This window comes from Ahaetulla prasina, chromosome 4 (assembly GCF_028640845.1).
Source record: "Ahaetulla prasina isolate Xishuangbanna chromosome 4, ASM2864084v1, whole genome shotgun sequence".
NCBI classification, from domain to species: Eukaryota; Metazoa; Chordata; class Lepidosauria; order Squamata; family Colubridae; genus Ahaetulla; species Ahaetulla prasina.
In genome coordinates, this window is record NC_080542.1 from 70178077 (window position 1) to 70203207 (window position 25131).

The 25131-nt window shown below is 37.2% G+C and overlaps 1 protein-coding gene across 4 annotated transcripts in view; it reads left to right on the forward strand.

The window, feature by feature from the left end:
* AMPH (amphiphysin) overlaps nt 1–25131 on the forward strand; it is a 153792-nt gene that overhangs the window by 41514 nt on the left and 87147 nt on the right. For all 4 annotated transcript variants that reach the window (XM_058179675.1, XM_058179677.1, XM_058179679.1 and 1 more), the window contains exon 2: nt 21418–21498. In XM_058179675.1, coding sequence (XP_058035658.1) covers nt 21418–21498 — 81 coding nt within the window. The remainder of the gene's footprint in view (nt 1–21417; nt 21499–25131) is intronic.

Consider the following 25131-nt stretch of genomic DNA (forward strand, 5'->3'; position numbering starts at 1 on the left):
TAGGTATAAAAAGGTTGATTACCCCTGAGCTATACACTGAAGAAATTGAAAAACCAACCCAGAGTAAAACAGAGACTAAGCTCACTAATTCTTTATTAGTCCATCTACCCACACTGGCTTTTATTTGTTTTTGACATAAAAGTGGGGGAACTTTTGAAACTTTTCTCAACTTGGCTGTAGTTATTTCTTGCAAATGTCAAGCAATTGGTTCTTTACAACGCCAGTGGGTTTTTTATTGTTCCATGGTCTTTATTTTTTTACAATATTTTAAATAATAAACAAATCAACAAAAATGTCTTATTTTTTAATGTTAGTTAGCCCCTTTCTAAACTTGCTTTCTTTTCCCCTCCCCATTCCAAATTGCAATGAGCAGTCATCTGCCTATGAAAACTGCAGCCTAACTATAAACCAAAATGTTGCAAAAAGAACATAGGTAGGAATTTCTATTCCAAAAAAAAAAAATGGCATATCAGAATAAACTACCATTAATAGTGTATACTTATTTTTTTTTACACAGTAAACACTATTTTAATTGTTGGTTTTGAAGATTTAAGCAATTTTGGACCCTTTGGTTGTGATTTATGCCATTCCTATTGATTCTACATTGCTGATTCCAGATTATGTGATAGGCCTTGAGAACTGTTGATGATGAAGCAGTCTGAAGAAGGTTGAGAATACCTAATATAGGTCCTATCTGTCTTTACTAATTTTCAAAAGCAATTGCATTGTATTGATATACACATGCAACTATTCACATGCCTTCTAAATGACGAATCTCATTGGAATGAGAATGAGAAATGGAATGAGAAAAACATAATGTTTTGGAGGGCCAACTGATATTTATCAGAGCTATGCAAAAGACCACTTCACAAAATTTATAGGCGTGGTGATGCATCTTGCCTCATTGAAGGAGCGTATATCCCCTAGAAGGCTGGATATTTCACTAGGTCATCCTTCAGAGTTGGTCGCAAGGCTATTAAATTTTACCATAAGATCCAGCAGAAGTGGGTTTTTTAAAATTGTTTTATGTTATGCTGAAATTCCAATAAATAAATAACCATCACTAGCTCAAATGAAAAAGAGGATTATAATCAATAATTTAATATTTCAATAGTTCAGTTATTTTTTGAAGTTTCTGTTCTGCTAATATTAATAGAGAAACACTCTACCAAGTATGCAAGCTATAGACTGATACGTTTTATTAATGTTGATGCTAAAATATTAACTGCAACACTCGCTAGAAGGCCACAGTAATAATACCATCTATTGTTCATCAATCTCAGTCTCGATTTATAGAATAGAATAGAATAGAATAGAATAGAATAGAATAGAATAGAATAGAATAGAATAGAATTTAATTTATTGGCCAAGTGTGATTGGACACACAAGGAATTTGTTTTGGTGCATATGCTCTCAGTGTACATAAAAGAAAAGAAAAAGAAAAAGAAAAAAAAATACCTTCATCAAAGGTACAACATTTACAACACAAATGATGGTTGCAATTTAACCCTTAGTGATAGCAACAAAAAGTTACAGTCATACAGTCATAAGTGGAAAGAGATGGGTGAGAAAACGATGAGAAGATTAATAGTAGTGTAGATTTAGTAAATAGTTTGACAATGTTGAGGAAATTATTTGTTTAACAGAGTGATGGCCTTCGGGAAAAAACTGTTCTTGTGTTATTTATAAAAAATAGACAAACATTTCAACACTGAATTTGAGACCCAGCAGAAGTATTGTTTTTATGTCCGTATATAGACATCCTTCAGGAAAATACAACTTTGAAGAGGAGCCCTATAGATGCAATCCTTTTGAGTGCTCGGTGCTTGCATTATATTTAGATTGGGCCCCAAGTTCATCGTGAAAGATAGGATATAAATCAAAATATGTCAGTTTCTTTTCTGTGTTCAAGCATGCTTCCAGTCAGTACCACAGTTTATTGATGTGGCTCCTGGTGTAAAAACTTTACATTTTATAAACAGGAACAGAATTTAAACATGTTCTAAAAAACTTAAAATCCAAAAGTAAAAAAACCAGTTTATTTTTAACCAAGATACTATAAAAGATTGGGATCTTAAAATATATGAAGTGAGAAAAAGCAATATTTCCCGAAATCTATGACACAATCCTTTTGAAATATTACTTTTGTTATTCCTTAACCAGTTACTCAAAATGGCAACTCAGCTAGATTCATTCATTGCAATTTTTGGTACAGATAGAATTGTGTTCATGGAATTTAACATATAAAATGCCTATATAGATATATATAATTAAATAAATCAATTTACCCTGGATAAATCAATCAAGGAAATACATTGATAGTTATTTACTAAATTTGTAAGGTACTAAATTATAAGTTCTTTATTTTTAAGAAAGTCTATGCTTAAATTCATATGTATTAAAAATAACTGCAAAGTTCTTTTTATCTCAAGTTTTTTTTTATTTTATGTTGTTTATACATATCAATGCATGAATAGTGTGATATCTGGTATTATACATTCCAGTACAATAAACATGTTATTTCTCCTAGTTATTACATTTCATTTTCATAGTTTCATATACAAATATCTTTTACTATCACCCTTCAATTCTAAACCTTCATTTTGTTCTTTCATATACCTTCATGTCAATATATCTATATATCTGTATATACATATATTTATTATTATTCCCCTCTTATTTCTATCTCAATTTTATTTTGTTTTTTCCCTTCCAATATCACAATAATATTCAAAGACGCATTTCCCCCCGCTTCACATCAATTTATATCAAAAATTCATCCTTCAATCTTTCATTATTCATTGCCTCAATGTACACTCCTAGTACCAATCACAATCATTAATACATAATTCTATAATATAGAATATGATTCGATTAATACATATATTTATATTATGATAAATTCTTTCATTTTCTAATCATCCATTTTTAGTTTTCATATATCACTGCTAATCATGTTTTTATGCATTTATAATATTTCAAATTCTAGCTTCACTTGTTTCATTCTTATTCATACTTCTCCTATTTCCCTTATTCCATTCTTCATATCTATTTGTACTGAAATGTTTTTACACTACTTAAAAAATAGTTAACCAACCTATGTAATTCTAACATTAATACACATTTATTAAAATATATTTAGGAAGGATTCCTTTCCGTTCCCTCTTTTTTCTCCCCCTCTCATCCATCCTCTCTTGCTCACATCCGAACCTTTAATCTTATTTTCTTTTTTGTTTGCCTCCCATATTCATTCCTTTAATCTCTTACTCCCTCTACATCTAAATCTGTCTTCTGTTTATGTGACCTAACTTTTTCTCCCTTCTCTGCCCTTTCCCACTGTCTGGTTCCAAAACTATCTGCTCCTGACCCCTTCTCTTTTCCCCAGCTCTCTTCCTGTTTATGTTCCTCCTTTTTTAATTCCTTAACTGCTATTAGCTTTAATGATAACTCATCCTTGTTGATTTCTTTCCTTTGGCTTCTCATTTCTGCTTTTTCCTCTGTTCCTTCTGATGTTCCATTCTTTCCTTATTGTTCTTTTCTTTGTTCATTATCACTTATAGTATATTTTCCAGTTTTTGGTCTATATGCTCAAATATTCCTTCAATGCTTTGAAACAACTCCATTCTGTTTTCTTCTCTCACTTCTGTCTTGTATTATGTCTGTATTTAATAAATTTCTTTTTTGGCCAATTGTCCAGGAATCATTAATTCAATATAAAACTTCCAATTTTAAATTTCTCATCAATAATCAATCCAATCAGTTTAAATTCATTAGAGGATTATCCACATCTCTTCAAGTCCCTTTTATATATTCAATAATATTCAGGGGTCTCTTAGCTGAAATTCTTATTTAATATTCAAATCTGGTGATTTCACACACTATTCATTTTCTCTGCTCCTCTCTGTCATAGTTTTTCAGGCTTTCCCCTGACTTCAAGGCAGCCATTTTGACTACCGCTGCTCTTCATCTTTGGAGGGGGCTTTCTGAGTCAGGGAGGAGAGATGCAGCTCTCCTTTACCTGCAGGGAGGTTACTTCACCTCCCCTCCGGGGTGGCTATGGCCCCAATTTGGGGCCCTTCATCATAGAAAGCTCGGAACGGGCCGTGGAGGTCACAGTCCCTCCTCTGCGATGCCGAAAGTTCAGCCAGAAGTCTAAAATAACTGCAAAGTTCTGATGCGTAATGTATCAGTGATAATTGATTTTTTCTGCAGTTCAGAGTTTAAACTGTAAGTTCAAAAGTGAACCTTTGCTTTACAGATAGTCCTTCACTTATAACCATTCATATGATCCTTTTTCACACTTACAACCGTTGCAGTATCCCTATGGTCACATGATCAAAATTTTTATACTTGGCAACTGGCTCGTATTTATGATAGCTGCAGCGTCCCACAATCCCCTATGCCACTTTCTGACAAGCAAAGTTAATGGTGAAGCCAGATTCACTTAACTGTGTTACTAATTTAACCACTGGAGTGATTCACTTAATAACTGTGGCAAGAAAAGTCATAAAATTAAAATGGGGGCAAAATTCACTTAATAGCTCACTTTGCAGCTGAAATTTTGGGCCGAATTGTGGTCATAAGTCAAAGGCTATCAAGGAGGCTGTCAGTTGTATTCTTCCATGGAGTTAAGACAGTTATAGAGGTGCAGACTCAATAATTCCTCTGTAGAACTGGATCAGCAGCACCTTGGGTAGTTTGAGCTTTCTGAGTTGGTGCAGAAAGAACATTCTTTGTTGTCCTTTCTTGATGACGTTTTTGATGTTAGCTGTCCATTTTAGATCTTGCAAAAGAAATGCAGTCTCTTTTATACAGAGGGAAGAGAAGTGGGGAGAACACACAGCCTTGGGGGCCCCCTGTGCTAATTGTACAGGTATCTGATGTGATTCTGCTTAGCTTCACCTGCTGCTTCCTGTTTGTTAGGAAGCTTGTGATCCACCTACAAGTCTGTTCAGGTACCTGTAGTTGGTTTAGCTTAGTTAGAAGAGTGTCTGGAATGATGGTATTGAATGCTGAACTAAAGTCTATAAAGAGGACCCTTGCATAGGTCTTTGGAGATTCAAGATGTTGTAGAATGTAGTGCAGAGCCATAATAACAGCATCATCTGTTGATCTGTTTGCTCGCTATGCAAATTGCAAGGGGTCTAACAGCGGATCTGTGATGGTTTTCAAGTGGGACTACAGATGTTAGAGCAACTAGCCTGTAATCATTCAGTTCCTTGATGGTGGGCTTCTTTGGCACTGGGATGATAGTAGAGCGTTTGAAGCAAGAAGGAACATAGCACATCTCTAGTGATTTATTGAAGATAAGGGTGAAGATGTAAGCCAATTGTCAGCACAGACTTTTAAGCAAGAAGGAGTTATCTCGTCTGAGCTTGGAGCTTTTCCTGGCTTTTGTCTGTGTAATAGGTCTTGCACTTCCTTTTCTGTGATCACTAGGGGTTGTGAACCCAATGGGATGGGGTCAGTTGTAGGAGGCTTGGCTGTTGTTGGTGTGTCTTAGATGGGGGTTGTGGAGGTAGGTGTCTGTAGTTTCCTTTCAAACCTGTAGTAAACACATTCAGGTCATCTGCCAGTGGTTGATTTCCTTCAGCCTGGGAAGGAGATTTGCCGTAGCTCTGATATTTTTAAGAGTTTTCCACATGTTTGCTGGTTCATTTGTTGAAAACTGATTCTTTAGCTTTTCAGAGTAGCTTCTTTTTGCTGCTCTGATCTCCCTTGTTAATACATTTCTGGTTTGATTGTACAGCATTTTATCACCTTTCCTGTAGGCTTCCTCTTTAGAATGACGTAGCTGCCTAAGTTTAGGTGTGAACCAAGGTTTGTTGTTACTATATATTCGCAAGTTCCTTGTCAGTACACATAGGTCTTCACAGAAGCTGACATATGATGTTACAGTATCTGTGAGTTCATCCAGGTCTGCAAAGGTATCTTCAAAAATATTCCAATCAGTGCAGTCAAAACAAGCCTGCAGCTTTAATTTTGCCATAGTGACCATAGGTTGGATAGGGAGCTGGTTCTGAAAGATTTTTCAAAAATTAATCTTAGGGGTTCTTCTTTAGCAGTGGAAAGCCTTTTTAAGAAATATGTACATAGTCCATCGGGGCCAATTGATAGAGATGGTTTTAGTCTATGTAGTGCCTTTTCAACATTATCTTCTGTGAAATCTATTTGTGTTAGATCGTTGTAGATATTAGTGGTACGACTAGGGAATGTTGAGTATGAGCCATTGCTGTTTACAAAGACTGAGCCAAAGGATGTGTTAAAAAGGTTTGCTTTAACTGCTTCATCATTGCATTCATTACCATTAGGTCCTTTTAGGGGTGGGATGGATCTTGAGTCTTTAAGTTTGTTGTTTACAAAATTATAGAAGGTGCGGTTAGATTTTGTGCACAGAAGGTTTTCTTCTTGTTTGATGTGGTAATTGATGCATTCAATCTTTATTTGGTGGCATAGAGATATTGAACCCGCTCTATCCTTTGACAAAAGTCTGTTTCCGAGAGTGCTTGTCTGTACGTTGGTCTCACAGCTATTTCAGCCTTCTGGACATGGCTCCTTTAAGAGGTGAGGTTTCCAAGGAGCGAAGGTTTTTTTACCCTAGAGACAAGGAGTTGATGCTCCCACACTGGAAGGCGAAGAATTGGGGGAAAGTGGAGTGATGAATTCCCCATTTCCCATGGAGCTGCATGCAGGAAGTGTTGGTCAGTCTGTGGGCAAAAGTGAGAGTGGCAAAAAATTAAGTTGGCAGCATGATCAAAGCTGGGCCCAATGTAGGGGAGACTGCAGGGTTAGTTTGGCTAGGCAAATTATTCACACACACACACACACACACACACACACACACACACACACACACACACACTATCAATGTGTCTCCTAAGTGCTGTGCTACAATGGAGAAATGGGAAATGGAGTGGCCAGCATGAGGGAAGGAGGAGGAGCAAGGAAAGAGGGAAAGCAGTCCCCTTCCCTCATGCCAGCAGCTCCATTGCCTGTTTTCCCATTGCAGCGCAACACCACTGCCCAGTTGCCCTCGCTTTCCCCCAAGCATTTCTTTGCCTACCTAATTTCTAGCTCTGTCACATTTCTTCCTTCACATTTCTTGCCATGGTGTGCAGGGAAACAAGTTTGGGGGAATAAAAAAAAAAGTTCACTCATTCAATTCCAACTTTGCAAGGTCTTTTTTTTTTTTGGCAACAAGTTGAATTTGATTGATAGAACTTTTTTTAGTCCCACAAACTTTTGTTTCCCTGCATACCACGGCAAGAAACACAATAGAGCTGGAAATCAGGTAGGCAAAGAAATGCTTGGGGAAGCGAGGGCATCTGGGCAGTGGTGGGTAGGGCAGGCTTTTCTGCCCACAAAACCTCATCTTCGATGGCCAACGGTGAAAGGCAGAGGAAGAGTTGCCAGGAACAAGCTAATCAGCTAGGGAACTGGGAATAGCCTTCCCCCCCCACTCCACCTCTCCCCACTTGCCACCCTCAAATTGCATCAATAAAGGGGGCAGTGAGGGGTAGAAAGCCCTGCCATGTCCAGTGAGGGGAAAAGAAGACAGGAGCCCCATCCTGCTCCATGTACCCCAATGAGAGGCACATGCCAATCCTCAAGTCTCTTCGGGAAAGAGTTTAGCTCACCCACTGAACCCAGATAAAACTCAGTGGGGACTTTTTTTCTTTCCGCCACAACAAACAGTGGCGCGAGCTGCAGCTGGGCAGGAAAAGTAGCTGAAAACCGCTTGTTCTCCATGCGCTCGGCATTTCCCATGCTCCAGCCTTCCAACCGTCCACCTGAACCTGTGGAGCTGAGAGAAGTGGAGAGGGCTGGCTTTTTGCCTAGGTTTGTCTGGCTGTTGGGGGGAATATAGATGGGAGCCTGGGGAGAAGGCTGTTTTCCACCTAACAGCTGGGCAAATGTAGGCAAAAAGCCAGCCATTACCGGTGCCCAGTTTCACCAACTTGCAAAGGGCAATTGTGAGCTGCCACCTGCATCAAGCTAGACTACAGAGGGAGAGTGCAAGCAAGTGAGTGAGCGCCAAGGAGACGGGAGGAAGCAAGCCAAGTAAATGGGTGAGCAAGGGGCATCCGCAGCATGCCATAGCATATGCACTTTTCCTCAGCCCCCTTCTTTTGGAGGGCTATTACCCACACAGCTCCCCTTCTGCTTCTCAGCCTCTGCTGTCACCCCATTAGCTAGCCTGGGAGATAAGTGGGTGGGGTTTATTGGATTCCAGGCATTTTCCACCCATTAGGCAGGCCACATTTGCAATGGGGGGAGGTGTTTGGGGAAGGCAGTGGGGGAATGGATGGGTGGGTGGCAGAGGAGTCACTTTTGAGCCATTGGTTTTTGTAGGGTGGAGTGTCTCCCCCTAGTTGTGCAGACAGAGGTGTGCTTCCCATTTTGATAGTCCTCTATAGGGAAAATAAAAAATAAAAAACCTGTGGCTTGGGCCAGGCTTCTGGGTTAGTGGCAAAACTTCTGTGCCCAGTGTGGACTCACAATGCTATCCATATGTACATATCCGTCAGCAGCGGATGGTGTGTACAAAATGAGAGGCTCTGCCTTTCCTGAGCAGTAGAGCTGCTCTTTCATTAGTAACAGAGATGAGATTATCAACTGTCTCTAGCCCCTAATTCTCCTTAAGCATTGCCAGGTGAGGAGCTGCACTGGCAGATTTTCTAAGCCTACCTAAAGCAGGTGAAGCTTTACTGGCAGGATGAAGAAGACATATTAATAGGATTTGATATTAACAGCTTTTGTCTGAAGGAGGAGTAGGATGGGGAGAAAAAAGAGGGAAAGTGGCCAAGTGAGAAGCACCTCACCCACCAAGCACTAAAGTGCCTCAACTGCTGCTACAGAGAGAGAGAAAGAGAGAGGGAAACAAGAGAGAGATCCAATCCAAACTCTGTATCTCTGTATGTGTGTATGTGAGAGAGTGAGACCCAATCCAATCTCTGAGAGTTATATCAGGGCTGGTGGCAAAATGTTCCCCCCATCACACACACAGAGATTTCCTTTCTTTCTTCCCACCCCCCACCCCCACCACACCCTCCTGAACGCCACCTGGTCCATGCAGGCATGACCCATACGAGTGACGTTGAGCTGGCCATGACCACCCAGTCACGTGTCCACCTAGCCATACCTATCCTGCCGGTCATTAGGGAAGAGAGCCAGTTGTTAAGTTATTTGAATCCCACCACTGGATAAGAGTTGCTGTTAGAATAATTCAATTATTCTATATTCTCTCATTCAACATGTAAGCTTTCCCTCATTAAAACCAGGGAAAACCAGCTGGCCGGCACACCAGAACCCGAAAGAACAGCGGGCAATGGCTTGCATGCCCAGAGAGATGGCTCTGTGTGCCACTTCCAGCACACGTGCCATAGGTTTGCCATCACGGTCCTATGCAGTTTCAGCCCTGTATCCCTGCAAGATCAAAGGACAGCTCAAGGATAGGCAATTGGAAGGCTGTGTGATCATTATATGCCTGGAACACATCCCTTTCTGGTTTTGATTTCTTTTTCAGTCCAATGGAATGTGCAAAAAATGTTATGTAAACAATATTTTACTGAAAAGAATAGGATCAAATATCTGGGAGTAGCCAGAAATTGAATTTTAAAGTAGCCTGGATCCAACCAAAACTGCAAAGAAAAGAAATCTAGAAAAAAAATCTTGAATACACCCTATGCAAAAGCTAGAACTAGAGTTTATTATAGTAATATTGGAACATGACAGTTTGTAATACAGTGTAAGGTTGTCCTTTATTGCAACCAGAATTTCTTTTTTTTAATTAAAGTTTTACAAAAAAATTTCCCCATACATCCCCCCCATCCCTCCCACCCTAACCCTCTTCCCTCCCCCTTCCCTCTTTCCCCCACTCCCCCCCTGCAAACTTCCCAGAGCAAATACAGGGTATAATGCCAACAATCACAAACTAAAATATACTAGTCATCCAAAAGCTCCCATCCCTCTCTAAGCCCTTAACTCCCCTTTTCCATAAAAATGAAGAAAAGATTGTAGCAATACAATTTACAGTCTTTCCATTCATAAACTATTTAACTTTTTAGTCTTTCAGTCCAATTTTTATGTATCAGTCTATCTTCTCCATTCCTGTATATATATTGCGTAAGCAGTCCTTCATATATGATATTTCCATGTTGCCATCTAAGTTCATAAATTTTACTGTCCATTCTTCAACAATAAGCGGTATTTCAACTTCCGATATTACACCATCAAGAGTTATTCTTCAATATACCTTATAATCCATATTTGCTTTCTAAAATGTATTTGGCAATCAAAAATCAATTAGGAAATATACTTATAGTCCATATTTGTATGTTCATCAAATAAAAATCATCCTTTTAATTTGTTTAAATCTAACATTTAACTCCCGTTCATTCCCATATTCCCAACATTGTATTCTAAACATTTTCTAAATAATCTCGACATATATAATTCCAACATTTAAATTAATAAGCATTTTATAAATCCTTAACCAATTACTTTTCTTAACAATAAAATTCCAGTTATATTTCTCACTCTTTTTTTTTATTCAAAAAGTTTTACAAAAAAAAAAATTCCCCCCCTTTCCCCCCAACCCCTCTCCCTTCACTAATACCCTTCCCCCTCCCCCCTGACTTCCTGGAACAAGCACAAGGTATAGTTAAAAATAAAACAAACGTATGCTAAGAAAATTTTTCCCCAAAACTATTATACCAATTTTCCCTCTCTAGCTCTGACTTCCTCCTAACATAACCAAAATCCTTCAAAAAATAAAAATAAGAAATTTTTTTTTAACAATTAACAGTAATAAAATATATAAATCAATAGAACAAATTAATCCTAAAGTATTTAAAACCAGCTAAAGCATAAAAATCCCATCTAATTCAAAAAATATCTCCCTTATAGCTTCTATAACCATATAATTTCCCCCCAGGTCTTTCTTACATAAGATCTTTTGAGAATATTCTATTTAAAATTCAGTGCAACACATTATAAAATTTCAATACAGAAAATTACAATATCTATTCAACTTTAGTCCTTCCTCGTCAAAATCCAGTATAGATCCAAATATCTAGTCTTTTATGATAGATATAAAACATATAATCAATCCATTTCTTCCAGATCTTCCTCAGAAATTGTCTTTCCGGGACACTAATATTTTTGTCTGTTAATATTTCAAAAAAACCTTGTTTCAAGGATAATACTTTTGTCTCTTGCCATTTTTTTTGATGCATTAATCTCTGTCTTTCCTTCATTACTCCTTTTGAAAAGTCAGTCACAATATTTCCTAGTAGTTCCTTATGTCCATGAATCCACAAATTACTGCCGTATATTCCATCAGTCCAAAAAGAGAACTCTTGGAAAACATTAACCCTGTGAGTTTTTTCGATTCGGGAGACAGCCTCCTGTAGCACAAATTCAGGCATTTCATCCAAACTATTTAAAAAAAACTTCTTTACATCAACTTGTTTATTCACGATCATATCTTCATATTTATCCACTTTTGTTTGTATTTCCTCCATTCTATTTTCCAAGTGGTTGCACTCGTTAATTTCCGCCAAGCTCTCATCCAAAACGTCCCCATTTTTTATCAATTCGTATTTTTGAATAATTAAATACATACTTTCTGTGTAGTCCTGTATAAAGTCATGAATCCATTCTTCTGAAAGAACCTTCATGACAAAGTTCCTGCTGAGAATCCCCTTGTGAAATACTTAAACAACGTAATATAATCCAACAATCCACAGTCCAACACAATAAGATTAAATCTCCATTCAGTTTCGATTCCACAGCAAGGCTCCCTTTGATGTATCGCTCTGCCTTCAGTTGCTCTCAAATGCCATTTTAAGCAATTAAAAGAAGGGGGAAAAAAGATTTCTCTTTTTTAAAAAAAGGTGGAAGTCAGAAAATCAAAAATACTTGCAAACCAATAATTGTTCACTCATGCTTCTTCCATCTGCTTTTAGAAATCCACAAAAAGAAATCAGTTGTTAGCAGAAGTGGACACCTTCCTCTTTTCCTGCTTTTGCAGAAGCACAGTGAATACTGGAGATTAAGGGAGGATTCAAAGGGATTCGACCTTTCGGGACTTTGCATAACAAAAACAAAGCCCCTAGGGGAATCTACCACTATCCCCCCCCCTTGCTCTTTCTCTCTCTTTCAACCAGAGATGGAAATTGAAGCCGGGAACAGCTGTTTGTTGCTGTTTTCACCGGCTTTTACCATATTCAGTGCGGAGTGCCATAAATTAGCACCCAGCGAGAAAGGTGGCGCCACCCGGAAGTCTTATTTCTCACTCTTAATTAATCAAATAACATTACTAAAATTACATCTCCAACTTATATCCAAAATAAATCAGTTATTAACAATTAAACCATATATCTCATCACATCTCCAACATTTAAATTATTATTTTAACTTTCTTCTTTTATTATATTCAAAAAAAAATTTGTTTATCCTTTCCCATAGACAGAAACACCCTTTGATTTAGAAGCTACACAAATCTCTCCTTGTTCTTTTAATTCCCCTGTTTTCTCCAATATTTCTCCTCCCCTTATCTTATCTTGTATTTGTATTACATCCTTATCCCATTTTTTTGCCATCTCAACACCAATCAACTTAGCTTCTAGCAACAAAGGATTTCCAGCCTTTAATACATTAATATAAAAATCTCTTGCTTTAAGAACTGTATTAAGGCAATACTTTCTTCCTTTATAATTCACTGTTAAATCAGCTGGAACATCCCATCTAAACGGTATCTGATGTTTCTTAAGTTCATCCACTAAAAAGGCAAATTCTTTTCTCTTTCTTAACATTTTAGGAGGAATTTCCTTCAACATTATTATATCTTGTCCTAATATTTGAAATTTATTTTTTATAAAATGCTTGTAAAATTCCATACCTAATCTTCTTAGTTGTAAAATAAATCACACGTTTCTTGGTAATTGCCTCTGTCTAGCAAGCCAGGAGTTAACATGATAAATTTTTTCAATATTAACTTCAAAATCTTCTGGATTGTCTCCAGTTATCTGTGCAAAAGCCTGTGTAAAAATCTTTTTTAAATTCTCCTGCTTACTATCCTTCAATCCTCTCACCCTTACGGCATACTCCATTAACCTATATATAACCATTTCTTCATCTGCCCTATCCACCTTAACCTGTATTCCCTCTATTTTGTTTTCTAAATTAAAATTAAATTGATTCATTTGAACCTCCTCTATTTTCCTTTCCAAATCCAAATTAACTTGATTAAATTCTTCCATTCTTTCATTCATCTGAATAGTATAATCTGTTAAGTGTTTAAATGCATCCACTACACTTTCCAAATCCTTATTCTGAATTTCCACTGTATTTTTAAAATCCAGTATTTCTTTTTCCATTTCATTAAATTTTTGATCTATTACAGAAATTTGAGCCTCCCAGAGTTTCTTTAAAAAAGCCCTTAAATATTCCTTAAGATCTTCTTTTAACTTCTCTATTTGAACTAAAGAGATTTCACAGTCCTTGATAACATTTGGCTTTGCTTGCTTAAAAGCCATTTCCTGTTAAGCTATAATCTGCCAAATGGCAAAGAAAAATAAAAAAATGGAAAAATTCAGTAAATCTTCTCTTCTTGAACACTATAATAAAAAATAAATCAGTTCTTGTTCATTCCATTTACTTAATCTCTTCTTATAGACTTCGTGTAGCTTCAACACCAGCTGCTTTAACAAGCACTTCCTTAACTTTCGCTTTCAAAGAACAAAGCGCCATTTCCTTTCTTCATCTCTGATCTTTCCAACAAAGTATCCTCTGGTTAGGGAGTTAGAATTTCCTTACAAATAACTGCCAGTACTCCTGTTTTGCTCTGTCTGTGTTAAAAATCCATTCACAGGTCCATATTGATGGCAGAAGTGGATGCAGTGTTTTGTTCTGCCATTAGGGCAGAAGCACTCCGAATCCGGAGCTTTTCCAAGCTTAAGAAGGAGTGCTCACCCTCAAGCCTCCAGAAACTTTCCTGGGGCTTTCTGGGGGGCTCTACTTCAGCCCGAATGTTCACCTCCCCCTCTTTACCTGAGGGAAAGGTTTCCGAGCCTCCAGACAGCTGATTTGCGCTGTCTGAGCTGCTCTATGCGATCACGGGGCTAGCGATCTAAAAAAGACCACCATCAAACACGGTGGAGCCACCGGAAGTCTCTCACAACCAGAATTTCTGTTGCTAAGAAAGTCGGTTGTTAAATGAGTCATGCCCAATTTTATCTTTTTGCCACAGTTGTTAATCATGTGGTTGTTAAGTGAATCACGCTGTTAAGTGAATCTGGCTTTCTCCATTGACTTTGGTTGATTGAAGTCAGCTAGAAAGGTTGCAAATGGTGACCGTACAATCCCAGAATACTGCTGTTATCATAAATGCATGTCAGTTGCTAAGCAACCAAATTTTGATCATGTGACCTGTGACAGTAATAAATGCAATACAGATTAAGTCAATTCTTCAGTATTGTTACAACTTCAAATGATCCCTAAATGAATGATTGTTAAGTTGTGGACAACCTATAATATCCCTAAAAAGTGGAGCATAGATGTGATGACCCTTTGTCCTCTGTTATAAAGGACAGTTCTTTATTTCAGAAAACTGTCTATTAGATTATTATTATTTTTTGAACATGCTTTAGTCCTTTATTTTGGCCATTTAACTTTTACTACAAATGGTACCAATTAATGTACAGTCATTCACATTCATGTAAAAAATATGGATATTGAATTGTCTTTTCAAAGTACTTTTTCCTATATGGTTTGATTTTAAATATTTTTAATTCTTAATTAGAATATGTTTTTAAGAGTTTTTCTTGGTTTTGCTCCTGAATTCTATAAACATTAATTTTAAAAAGTATCCTGGTGAACCAGATTTGCCCTTTCTTCAGGTTTGCTCTTTATTTTTTCAAGAAAATATGGTCACCATAAGCACACAGAAAGCAAATAATAAAGGGAATGAAGTGATCCAGAAAGATGCTGTCACAGAGAACAGACAGAGCTTGTTGCATCTAGCAAATGCCTCTGCTACCTTTTCAAAGCTACCATGGTCCAGCTGGTTCTCATTAAAGCAATGGTTGTTATCTCTCTCGGATGCCTCTTTAATCTACAGCTTTTGTTTTTCTAGGCAGGGAAGTGGCACTCTGGAGGCTCAAGAATGAGTCAGAACTGTTTTATATGAGGGGGCTTCAGGGCTCTAGGCCATGACATCTTCTCTCTCATTTAAGGAGATCTATCTAAGTCTATCTAGTCTGTTCTCGAGTTCTCATGAGCAAAAAGTGGGGAGATCTGTTGGAGCAGTTCAGCAGTCATGTTCACAAGCACATTCTACACATACCTTCCTCCAAGATTGGATCTCAAATTACCAGAGCCAGTTTGTGAGGCATAATGTGAAAGTGCCTCATTGGAGAATGTGATTTATGACACAGCCTGAGAAGAGGGGGGAAACAGGGTCATAGTTGAGCCGTAAATTACATGTGGCAGAGTTGACTACACTTGGGAAGCTGCTGACATGTTGCTCCTAATAAATATCTGGATTTCTTCTGAAACTTGGCTCAGGGTCATGAGTTAATTAGGGCATTTGTAGGAGCCCTGACAGGTGATAGGATTAGCCCTCACTCAAGATCCAAACCAGGACAAAGCAATTAAGCCATAATAGGAATTGCCCAAAGCTCCTTCATTACATCACCCAGCAAAATTCAAACAAGCCTGGGACTCAAGACAACCTACAAATTTATCCCTGCATGGCCCCATGGGAGTTTGACAATCAATCAGAATAGATTTCTTTCACAGAAACAGGAAGCAAGTTCAAAGCCCAAGAGATGGTATAAATCTCTCCCTGTGTCTGTCTGACCCGTGTACTTGATTGCCTAGGACCTCAAACCATGTAGTCCTGCCCACCATTAAATCATCTTTCTAATCAGCCTCCATGTTTCTAGTGTCTTTCTTCCCACTTGGAACTGAACCCAGATGGACATTTCTTCCAACATTATCTAAAATTTGAATCTGAAGTCTTTTTTAAATGTACATATTCCTACCTCTTTCAGTGCTTTCTTTCTTCTACCTCCTTCTTTTCTTAAAAAGGAAAACAGCCAAGAAAGAACAGTGAAGGTGCATTGATTAGGATAAGAGTCTGCAAAACAAGCTTTAAATGCTCTTCTGTTTTATTTTTCTAAAAAATAATATTTATTAAATTTCCAAAAATTAAAATACACAATACAAAAAAAACACAATACACAAAAGCAAAAAATATAAAACAAACAAAGACAAATGCATCAAAATTACAATACTCATAGCAGCTTTTTCTACATCCTATTCTCTATCCTATTTAACCTCTATATACAGATTCTACTTCTAAGTATCCCTATCTTAAATTTACATCCTTGTTTAAATTATGTTAACCTCTATTCAGAATTCAATCTCATAGCAAAAATCTCCCTTAGGTTTTATGTTTACTCTCCAGACAAGAATACCATCTATTCTATATTCGATAGTACTGTGTCTACTCTGTGTCTTCCCTCTCCTTCATTTCCATAGATACTCTGTCCTTTTCTGCACATTCATATATATATATTTATTATAATTTGGTCCGGTGGGATAGCTGGATGTTTCCAATTCTGTGCTATCACAATTCTACTTGCTGTCAATATGTGTAATATGATATATTGTATATTTTTTTTCCATTTTCCCTTCCAAATGCCCAATAGAAATAGTTCCGGTTTTCTTTCTATTTTCTGCCCTGTTATTTCATTCAGCCATTTTTTTATCGTCCCCCAAAATTTCTTAGTCTTAGGGCAGGTCCACCACATGTGGTAGAACATCCCTTGTTTGTGACCACATCTCCAACAATTCGGGGACCTATTCGAAAACATCCTGGCCAATTTTGCTGGTGACAAATGCCACTTGTAAAACATTTTGTAAAGATTTTCTTTATAAGTGGCTGACATCGTTAGCTTGTAGTTTCTCTCCCACAATCTATCCCATTGATCCAGATAAATACTATGTCCAAAATTTCTTGCCCAACTAATCATTGTTTCTTTGACGGTTTCTTCTGCCATTTTGAATTTTAACAAAAAAATTATACATTTTTGTATTCATTTCCCCCCCCCCCCGGATCCTAGTAATATCTTATCAAGTTCCAATTGTTCTCTGTATATGCCAAATTTTTCCTTATCTTTTTTATATTTTGTTCTGATCCGTAGGTATGGCCACCAGTCTATTTTTATTCCTTGTTTTCTTAGATCCTGTGCTGACTTTAAATTTCCAATTTCATCTAATAGGTCTGAGTATCTAACTATTTTATTAAGTCCAATACATGAGGATAGATTACGGCCTCCATCGTTGATATCCAAACTGGATATCATATAGTGGTTTTTCTTTATAGTATCCCAAATATTGATCAAAGCATTTCACACTAGTTGTCTCTGGAAGTATGTATGCATCTTAATTTTCCCCTCCCAAAGGAACGCATGCCATCCCAATTGGAGGTCATGGCCTTCCAGTATTAAAATTCTCTTATTTCTCAATTGAATCTAATCTTTTAACCAAGTTATTGTGGCTGTCGAAGCCTCCTTTGGTTGTGGAATCCTGCAGAAGTTTACATTTTATTCGGGCTTTTCCCACTGCCAAATAAATTTACCTATCATTCTATTTAAGTATTCAAAAAACTGTTTCCCTAGCCTAATTGGTATCAATTGAAATGAGTATAACAATTTAGGTAATATATTCATCTTTATTATGGCTATTCTACCTATTAAAGATAGCTGTAATTTAGCCCAGGTATCTAAATCTTTTTCTATTTGTTGTGTTAATTTGTCATAATTACCTTCTTTTACTGTAGAGCATTAATTTATTAATTTCATAAATATTTCACCCTTTTAACAATTTGAACCCCCAATTTCCTTTCCAATTCATCCTGTTGTCTTTTTGTACAATTCTTTGTTAATATTTTGTTTTTTTTCCTTATTTTTTCCTTATTTATTTTAAGCCTGCTACTTTGCCAAATTCTTCAATTTTGTTTATCAATATGGTTTCCGTCTCCAAAGGAAGATGATAAAAACTAGATCATCTGTGAATGCTTGCACCTTATATTCTTCCTTTTTGACTTTCAAACCCTTTATTGTTTGATTTTTCCTAATTTGTATTAATAATATCTCTAAAGACAATATAGAATAGAACAGAATAGAATAGAATAGAATAGAATAGAATAGAATAGAATAGAATAGAATAGAATAGAATAGAATAGAATTTTATTGGCCAAGTGTGATTGGACACGCAAGGAATTTGTCTTGGTGCATATGCTCTCAGTGTACATAAAAGAAAAGATACGTTCATCAAGGTACAACATTTACAACACAATTGATGGTCAATATATCAATATAAATCATAAGGATTGCCAGCAACAAGTTATAGTCATACAGTCATAAGTGGAAAGAGATTGGTGATGGGAACTATGAAACGATTAATAGTAGTGCAGATTCAGTAAATAGTCTGACAATGTTGAGGGAATTATTTGTTTAGCAGAGTGATGGCCTTCGGGGAAAAAACTGTTCTTGTGTCTAGTTCTGGTGTGCAGTGCTCTATAGCGTCGTTTTGAGGGTAGGAGTTGAAACAGTTTATGTCCAGGATGCGAGGGATCTGCAAATATTTTCACGGCCCTCTTCTTGATTCGTGCAGTATACAGGTCCTCAATGGAAGGCAGGTTGGTAGCAATTATTTTTTCTGCAGTTCTAATTATCCTCTGAAGTCTGTGTTTTTCTTGTTGGGTTGCAGAACCGAACCAGACAGTTATAGAGGTGCAAATGACAGACTCAATAATTCCTCTGTAGAATTGGATCAGCAGCTCCTTGGGCAGTTTGAGCTTACTGAGTTGGCAGAAAGAACATTCTTTGTTGTCCTTTTTAATGATGTTTTGATGTTAGCTGTCCATTTGAGATCTTGCGATATGATAGAACCCAGAAATTTGAAGGTTTCTACTGTTGATACTGTGTTGTCAAGTATTGTGAGAGGTGGAAGTATGGAAGGGTTTCTCCTAAAGTCTACCACCATTTCTACGGTTTTGAGTGTGTTCAGTTCCAGATTGTTTTGGTTGCACCACAAGGCTAGTCGTTCGACCTCTTGTCTATATGCGGATTCGTCATTGTCTCGAATGAGACCAATCACTGTTGTGTCATCAGCGAACTTCAGTAGCTTAACAGATGGATCATTGGAGATGCAGTCATTGGTATACAGAGAGAAGAGAAGTGGGGAGAGCACACAGCCTTGGGGGGCCCCTGTGCTAATTGTACAGGTATTTGATGTGATCTTGCTTAGCTTCACCTGCTGCTTCCTGTTTGTTAGGAAGCTTGTGATCCACTTACAAGTCTGTTCCGGTACCTGTAGCTGGTTTAGCTTAGTTAGGAGAATGTCTGGAATGATGGTATTGAATGCTGAACTAAAGTCTAGAAAAAGGACCCTTGCATAGGTCTTTGGAGACTCAAGATGTTGTAGGATGTAGTGCAGAGCCGTATTAATAGCATCATCTGTTGATCTATTTGCTCGGTATGCAAATTGCAAGGGGTCTAACAGCGGATCCGTGATGGTTTTCAGGTAGGAAAGCACTAGCCTTTCAAAGGTTTTCATGACTACAGATGTTAAAGCAACTGGTCTGTAGTCATTCAGTTCCTTGATGGTGGGCTTCTTCGGCACTGGGATATTATATAAATAATAGGGTGACAGGTGTCATCTCTGTCTTACCTCTTTAGTTATATTAATCTTCTTTAGTTATTCTTTAGTTATTTAGTTATTCTTTAGTTATATTAATCTTCTCTGTCATTTCCCCATTCATTATTATTTTAGCCAATTGTTTCAAATAAATTGTTCTAATTAAGTCTGTAATTTCTCCCCAAAATTCATAATTTCCAATTGAAAAGAAAGTTCCAGTTTAAATTGTCAAACGCTTTCTGAGCATCCACAAACATTAATGCCAGCTGCTTATCTGGATGGGCCTCATAATATCCTAATGTATCCATGATCATCCATATGTTGTTTCTTATATATCTATTTGGGAGAAATCCATTTTGATCCAGATCAATAATTTCATTTAAAAAAAATTTGGCCCCTTCAGCTATGATTGTTACAAAAATTTTATAGTCCACATTAAACAGCAAGATTGGCTGGTAGTTCTTGATTTGTTATGTGCTTGTAACGTCCTTTGGGATAAGTAGTATTAGTGCCTCCCTCCATGTTTGTGGTAGTTTAGATTGCCCTAGTAATGCTCTTCTGTTTTAATGGAAGTGTGGAGTTCTTTGCAGTATGTATAACTGAGTTCTGCCATCTAGGAAGTTCATGCTTCAATTCTGTCTGATTCATATGCAGCTGATCTTCACAGTATACTATGAATAGCGGAACCAAACTCTTCAGTGCCTAAGGGGTCTGAAGTCTCTTTCTGTGGAAATATGTATGTTCTGCTTTGCACTTGTTTCAAATTCCATTCCATTTTATTTCAACTTGTGAATTAATGAAGTGCTTCTATTGTCACTGTGTTGGAAATTCACCCACAGATGTTATGCCTTATTTAATTGAGTTTCTGCATCTTAGTCCCTTCAACATACTTTTGAGCAATGCAAATATTCACCATGATTTTTTACATTATATTTATAATGTAATATAATAACAGAGTTGGAAGGGACCTTGGAGGTCTTTTAGTCCAACCCCCTGCTTAGACAGGAAACCCTATACCACTTCAGAGAAATAGTTATCCAACATCTTCTTAAAAACTTCCAACTTCTGGCGGCAATTTGTATGGCATTAAATATACTTGAAGCTTAATGTGGGTGATAAATCCCAAAACTCATTTGTCAGTTCATGTTTAAGATTTCATACTTCATTAACTGGCAAGCCAATTTATTTCCCCGATTCTCTATTGCTATGTGTTTAAAATTAGACACAGATTCACGTAATGTTGATTACTATCAGGAATAATGAACCATAACATGTAAGAGAAAGCTTAATACGTTTGGTCTTCAACACCCTGACTGGCATAGCAGTTTATTATTCTGCCAGATCTCTTTCTCTATTGTGTTGCAGTGAAGCCTTTGGGATCATTCATCAACAGAAAGATTTATTGCTTCAAAAAAATATGCCAGGACCCTTGCTAATTTTCAAAATATTGCCAGGCTATTGATGCAGGAAGATAAAATGCTTATTGCTTTGAATCAACACTTTCTTCTTAGAGAGTGTTTTTCAATAGTAACATCGTAGCTACTATTGTATTGGTATTGTGATGTAAACAGGTGAGAAAAAAATAGTAAGACATTATCAAATGGAGATGAAGTACCGATAATGTCAAAACAATATAATCATTCCAATGATATTTGGTGAGACCTGCTCAAAGTAACAATGAGTTCTCTTGCTCTTCACTTACAGGTGCTTCAGAAACTAGGCAAAGCTGATGAAACAAAAGATGAACAGTTTGAAGAGTATGTTCAGAACTTCAAACGGCAAGAGGTATGAGGTTTTTGTTCATTTGATTATCATATAAGTTATTAATTCACTAGGGAACTTAATCTATAGACTAACAAATACATTAACTAGAAATGTGTTTGTATGTAATTTATTCTATGTTTAGGTACTTAAAGCTTTTTCTTGATCATCTTTCAAGACTAAATCTTATGACTATGACTGAAAAATAGAATAGAAAACACATTTGGTTTCAAATCTGGATGAAACCCTTATGTTTCAGAAGTTCTGCCAAAGCTTTAAGATCAACCATAGTTTAAGAAAATAACCACAGATTCTACCAGTAAAGTGCTAAGGAAATCCTTTAGGAGAAATTATATCAAATAAATACAGATAATCTAGTGTAGAAATCTATTTTTCTCTGGACTAAACCTAACCTATTCATCCTCATGCCAGCTGGGAAGGTCACAAATGGGGATCAAATCAGTGGTGGGTTGCTACCAGTTCTCCCCGGATCAGGTGAACCAGTAGCAGCTCCAGTGGGAGGCTCCACCCACCTGCCTGGACACTTCTGCACATGCACAGAAGCATTGTGTGCATGCACAGTCACGCGCGCACCCACGAGTGAACCAATAGCGATGGGTTTTGAAATCCGCCCCTGGTTGCAGCATGACCCTGGAATGCTGCAACTATTGTAAATACATGCCAGTTGCCAAACCATAAAGTATAATCATATGACTGAGGGGATGCTGCGATGGTTGTAAGTATGAGAACTTGTTATAATTCATACTTTTCAGTGTTCTTGCAACTTCAAACAACTGCTAAATGAATGGTTGTAAGTTGAGGACTACCTGTATTTCCTACTGTCTGTCTGTTTAGAATCATCTGTATACAAACAAAATGCTTTAATGTGCATTTTTATTAAAGAGTGAATGTGAAATAGATTACTTTATTCAGTTGGAAAATTATAATAGAGATAATGTGGATATTATGTTTCATATGTTTATCTTAAGCAGCCTTCTAAGATGGTTCTGCAAATTATTACTGTTGTCATTATTATGATTTACTGCACAATCAGCCAGATGTCCAGACTGGATTTGGCATTTTTGTCTACCTATCAATCCTTCCCAAAGTTCTGGGGTAGGCTGATTTTCATGTTTGATGATATTAGAGATATTGTCAAAGAATGTAAGCTGCTCCGAATAAAGCTATCTTTTACAACTGACAAATGGTGAATTTGTTAGTGCCAATTATTATTATGTGCCATCACATAGTCAATCAGATGTTCAGACTGGATTTGCTATTTTTGTCATTGTCATCTTCTTTTCTTCTTCTTCTTCCTCCTCCTTCTCCTCCTCCTCCTCCTCCTCATCTCCTCCTTCCTTCTTCCTTCCTCTCACCTTCTCCTCCCCTTTCTCCCCTCCCTCCCCCAATCATCATCATCATCAAATATTTACATTCACCTGGACAAAGTGCTTGTTCTCAGTTTTGGTCTAACTTAGGAATTAGCAATTAACTTTCCTAAGGAGCTACATGAAGAACTGGGACTACTGTGGAGGGCAAACCAATAGCTCCTGGCTGCCGTCTCCCCACTTGCCCACACTTTGACCAAAGCGATACTGGGTAAGCTAGCCTGGCTCCCCTTACCCAGTGATTGCTTCCACAACCTCAGCCTGTTCTTGGTGAGGGGCAAACATTGCACAGGTGCAGAAAAACACCTTTTCTCTTCACCCTCCTGCAGCTACCTGCCAACTGAAGGAATACAAAATGGCTGTGCAAAGCTGGAGCCAACTCAGCTTCTTCTCCAACCCCCTACAGCTTATTTACATTTGATTTCTAATTTCCAATTGACCTCACGGAGCTATAATGTTCATGACTGGAATATATTACATATTGGAATTTGGTAAAAACGAAAACAGCCCCCATACTTGTATTTAATCTAGCAGATGACAGAACTGACAAATACCTTAATTTAATGGCTTTCTTTTCTTCTTAAAAAAAAGGTCATGGAGCATATCTATGTTTCACAGCCTGTACTAATTGTATTTTATTTCAATTGTTTCTCTTTAGTCAACCAAACACAATTGATTTGTGAGTGTTTGTAAAAAAAATTGTTTAAGCCTGATTAGGCTCTTCTGATGTTCCCAGAATCTCTTGCATAATTCAGGCCAACTGAAGCACTTCAGTGGAAATATATGTTCAGGCAATGTTTGATAAAGATTAATTGCTGCCTTTCTAATAGCTCTCTCTATTGTCCATTTGTCAAGGCATCAATGTAAATATTATGTTAAGAGATGCAAACTGCAGTAGTCTGAAAGCTTCACTCAAGTCATACTTAAATGTAGCATTAATGATTAATGAGAAATCCTGGAGGAAACTCTTGGCTTAAAATTTGTTAAATTTGTTTTCGATTTTATTTATTATCAATTCAGTATACTTTATATTTTTAAGACCCAAAGGAATAGATCCAACCAAACAAAGTATCAGGGAGCAGTTTTCAAAAGCCTGAACGAAAAAAATGTGACTAAATTGTGAGTGAGATACAACTGAATTTGCTGTTGATTACAGATATGTTGTAGTTTTCTGTTGTTATATGTTAAACTAAAAAATGGTCTTTACCAAAAGTTTCAAATTTGCCATAATAACTCTTTTGTCAAGCCTGAATTTTACTTGGGTGTAGGATTGCTTGTATCCTGGGATGTTCTAACATTAATTCAGTTTGACATAGTTTTGAGCTGGAGGAGGATGGAGCCTTCAGTCACCACAGCATAACTAACCAATGAGTCATGCACATTACAATGGCTCACTGACCAGAGGAGGAGGGGAGAAGATGCCAAGCAACCAGCTCTCATCTTGGTTGGACAATGTGACTGATTGTTTTGGAAACTTGAGAAACTGAAACTTACACTGGGGTGAAAAGTCCCGGAACTTTAGTACTGGCTTTTCACTAATAGTGCCAAGATGATGTATCTAAATAAATGTGTTCTTTGAGGAAAAGCAATGCCTCAAAGTTCAATTTATAATGGGTGCATTACTTGGAGTCTGACATCTGTTTTTACTGACCTAAAAAGGATATTGTCATTTTTGGTCTATACTCATGAGAGTACTTGAAATATTTGCTCCTAACATATTCAGAATACGACAGTAACTCATGCTTTGATGTTTATTTTTTCCTTTTTTAAATATTTCTGGGCTTGATTAACAAAGCCTTTCCATTGGCTGGGAGAGAAAATAGTACAGGTGGTGCTTGATTTACAACTGTTTAATGACCGTTTGAAGTTACAACTGAAAAAAGTGACGAATGACCATTTTTCACATTTATGACCATTGCAGCATTCCCATGGTCATGTGATTTACATTTGGATGCTAGACAACTGGTTCATATTTATGATGGTTGCATGTGATCACCTTTTGTACATTTTGATAAGCAAAGTCAATGGGGAAACTAGTTTTATTTAACAACCATGTTACTAACTTAACAACTGCAGTGATTCAGTTAACAGAGGGGTAGTCAACCTTTTTCTACCTACTGCCCACTTTTGTATCTCTGTTAGTAGTAGAATTTTCTAACCGCCCACCGGTTCCACAGTAATGCATCATGTATCGTCGTCTGAGCATGCCTCTCGCGCATCGTGGATTAGGTTTGGAGGGAGCGTCGGCTACCAGCTCTGCTTGTCTGTT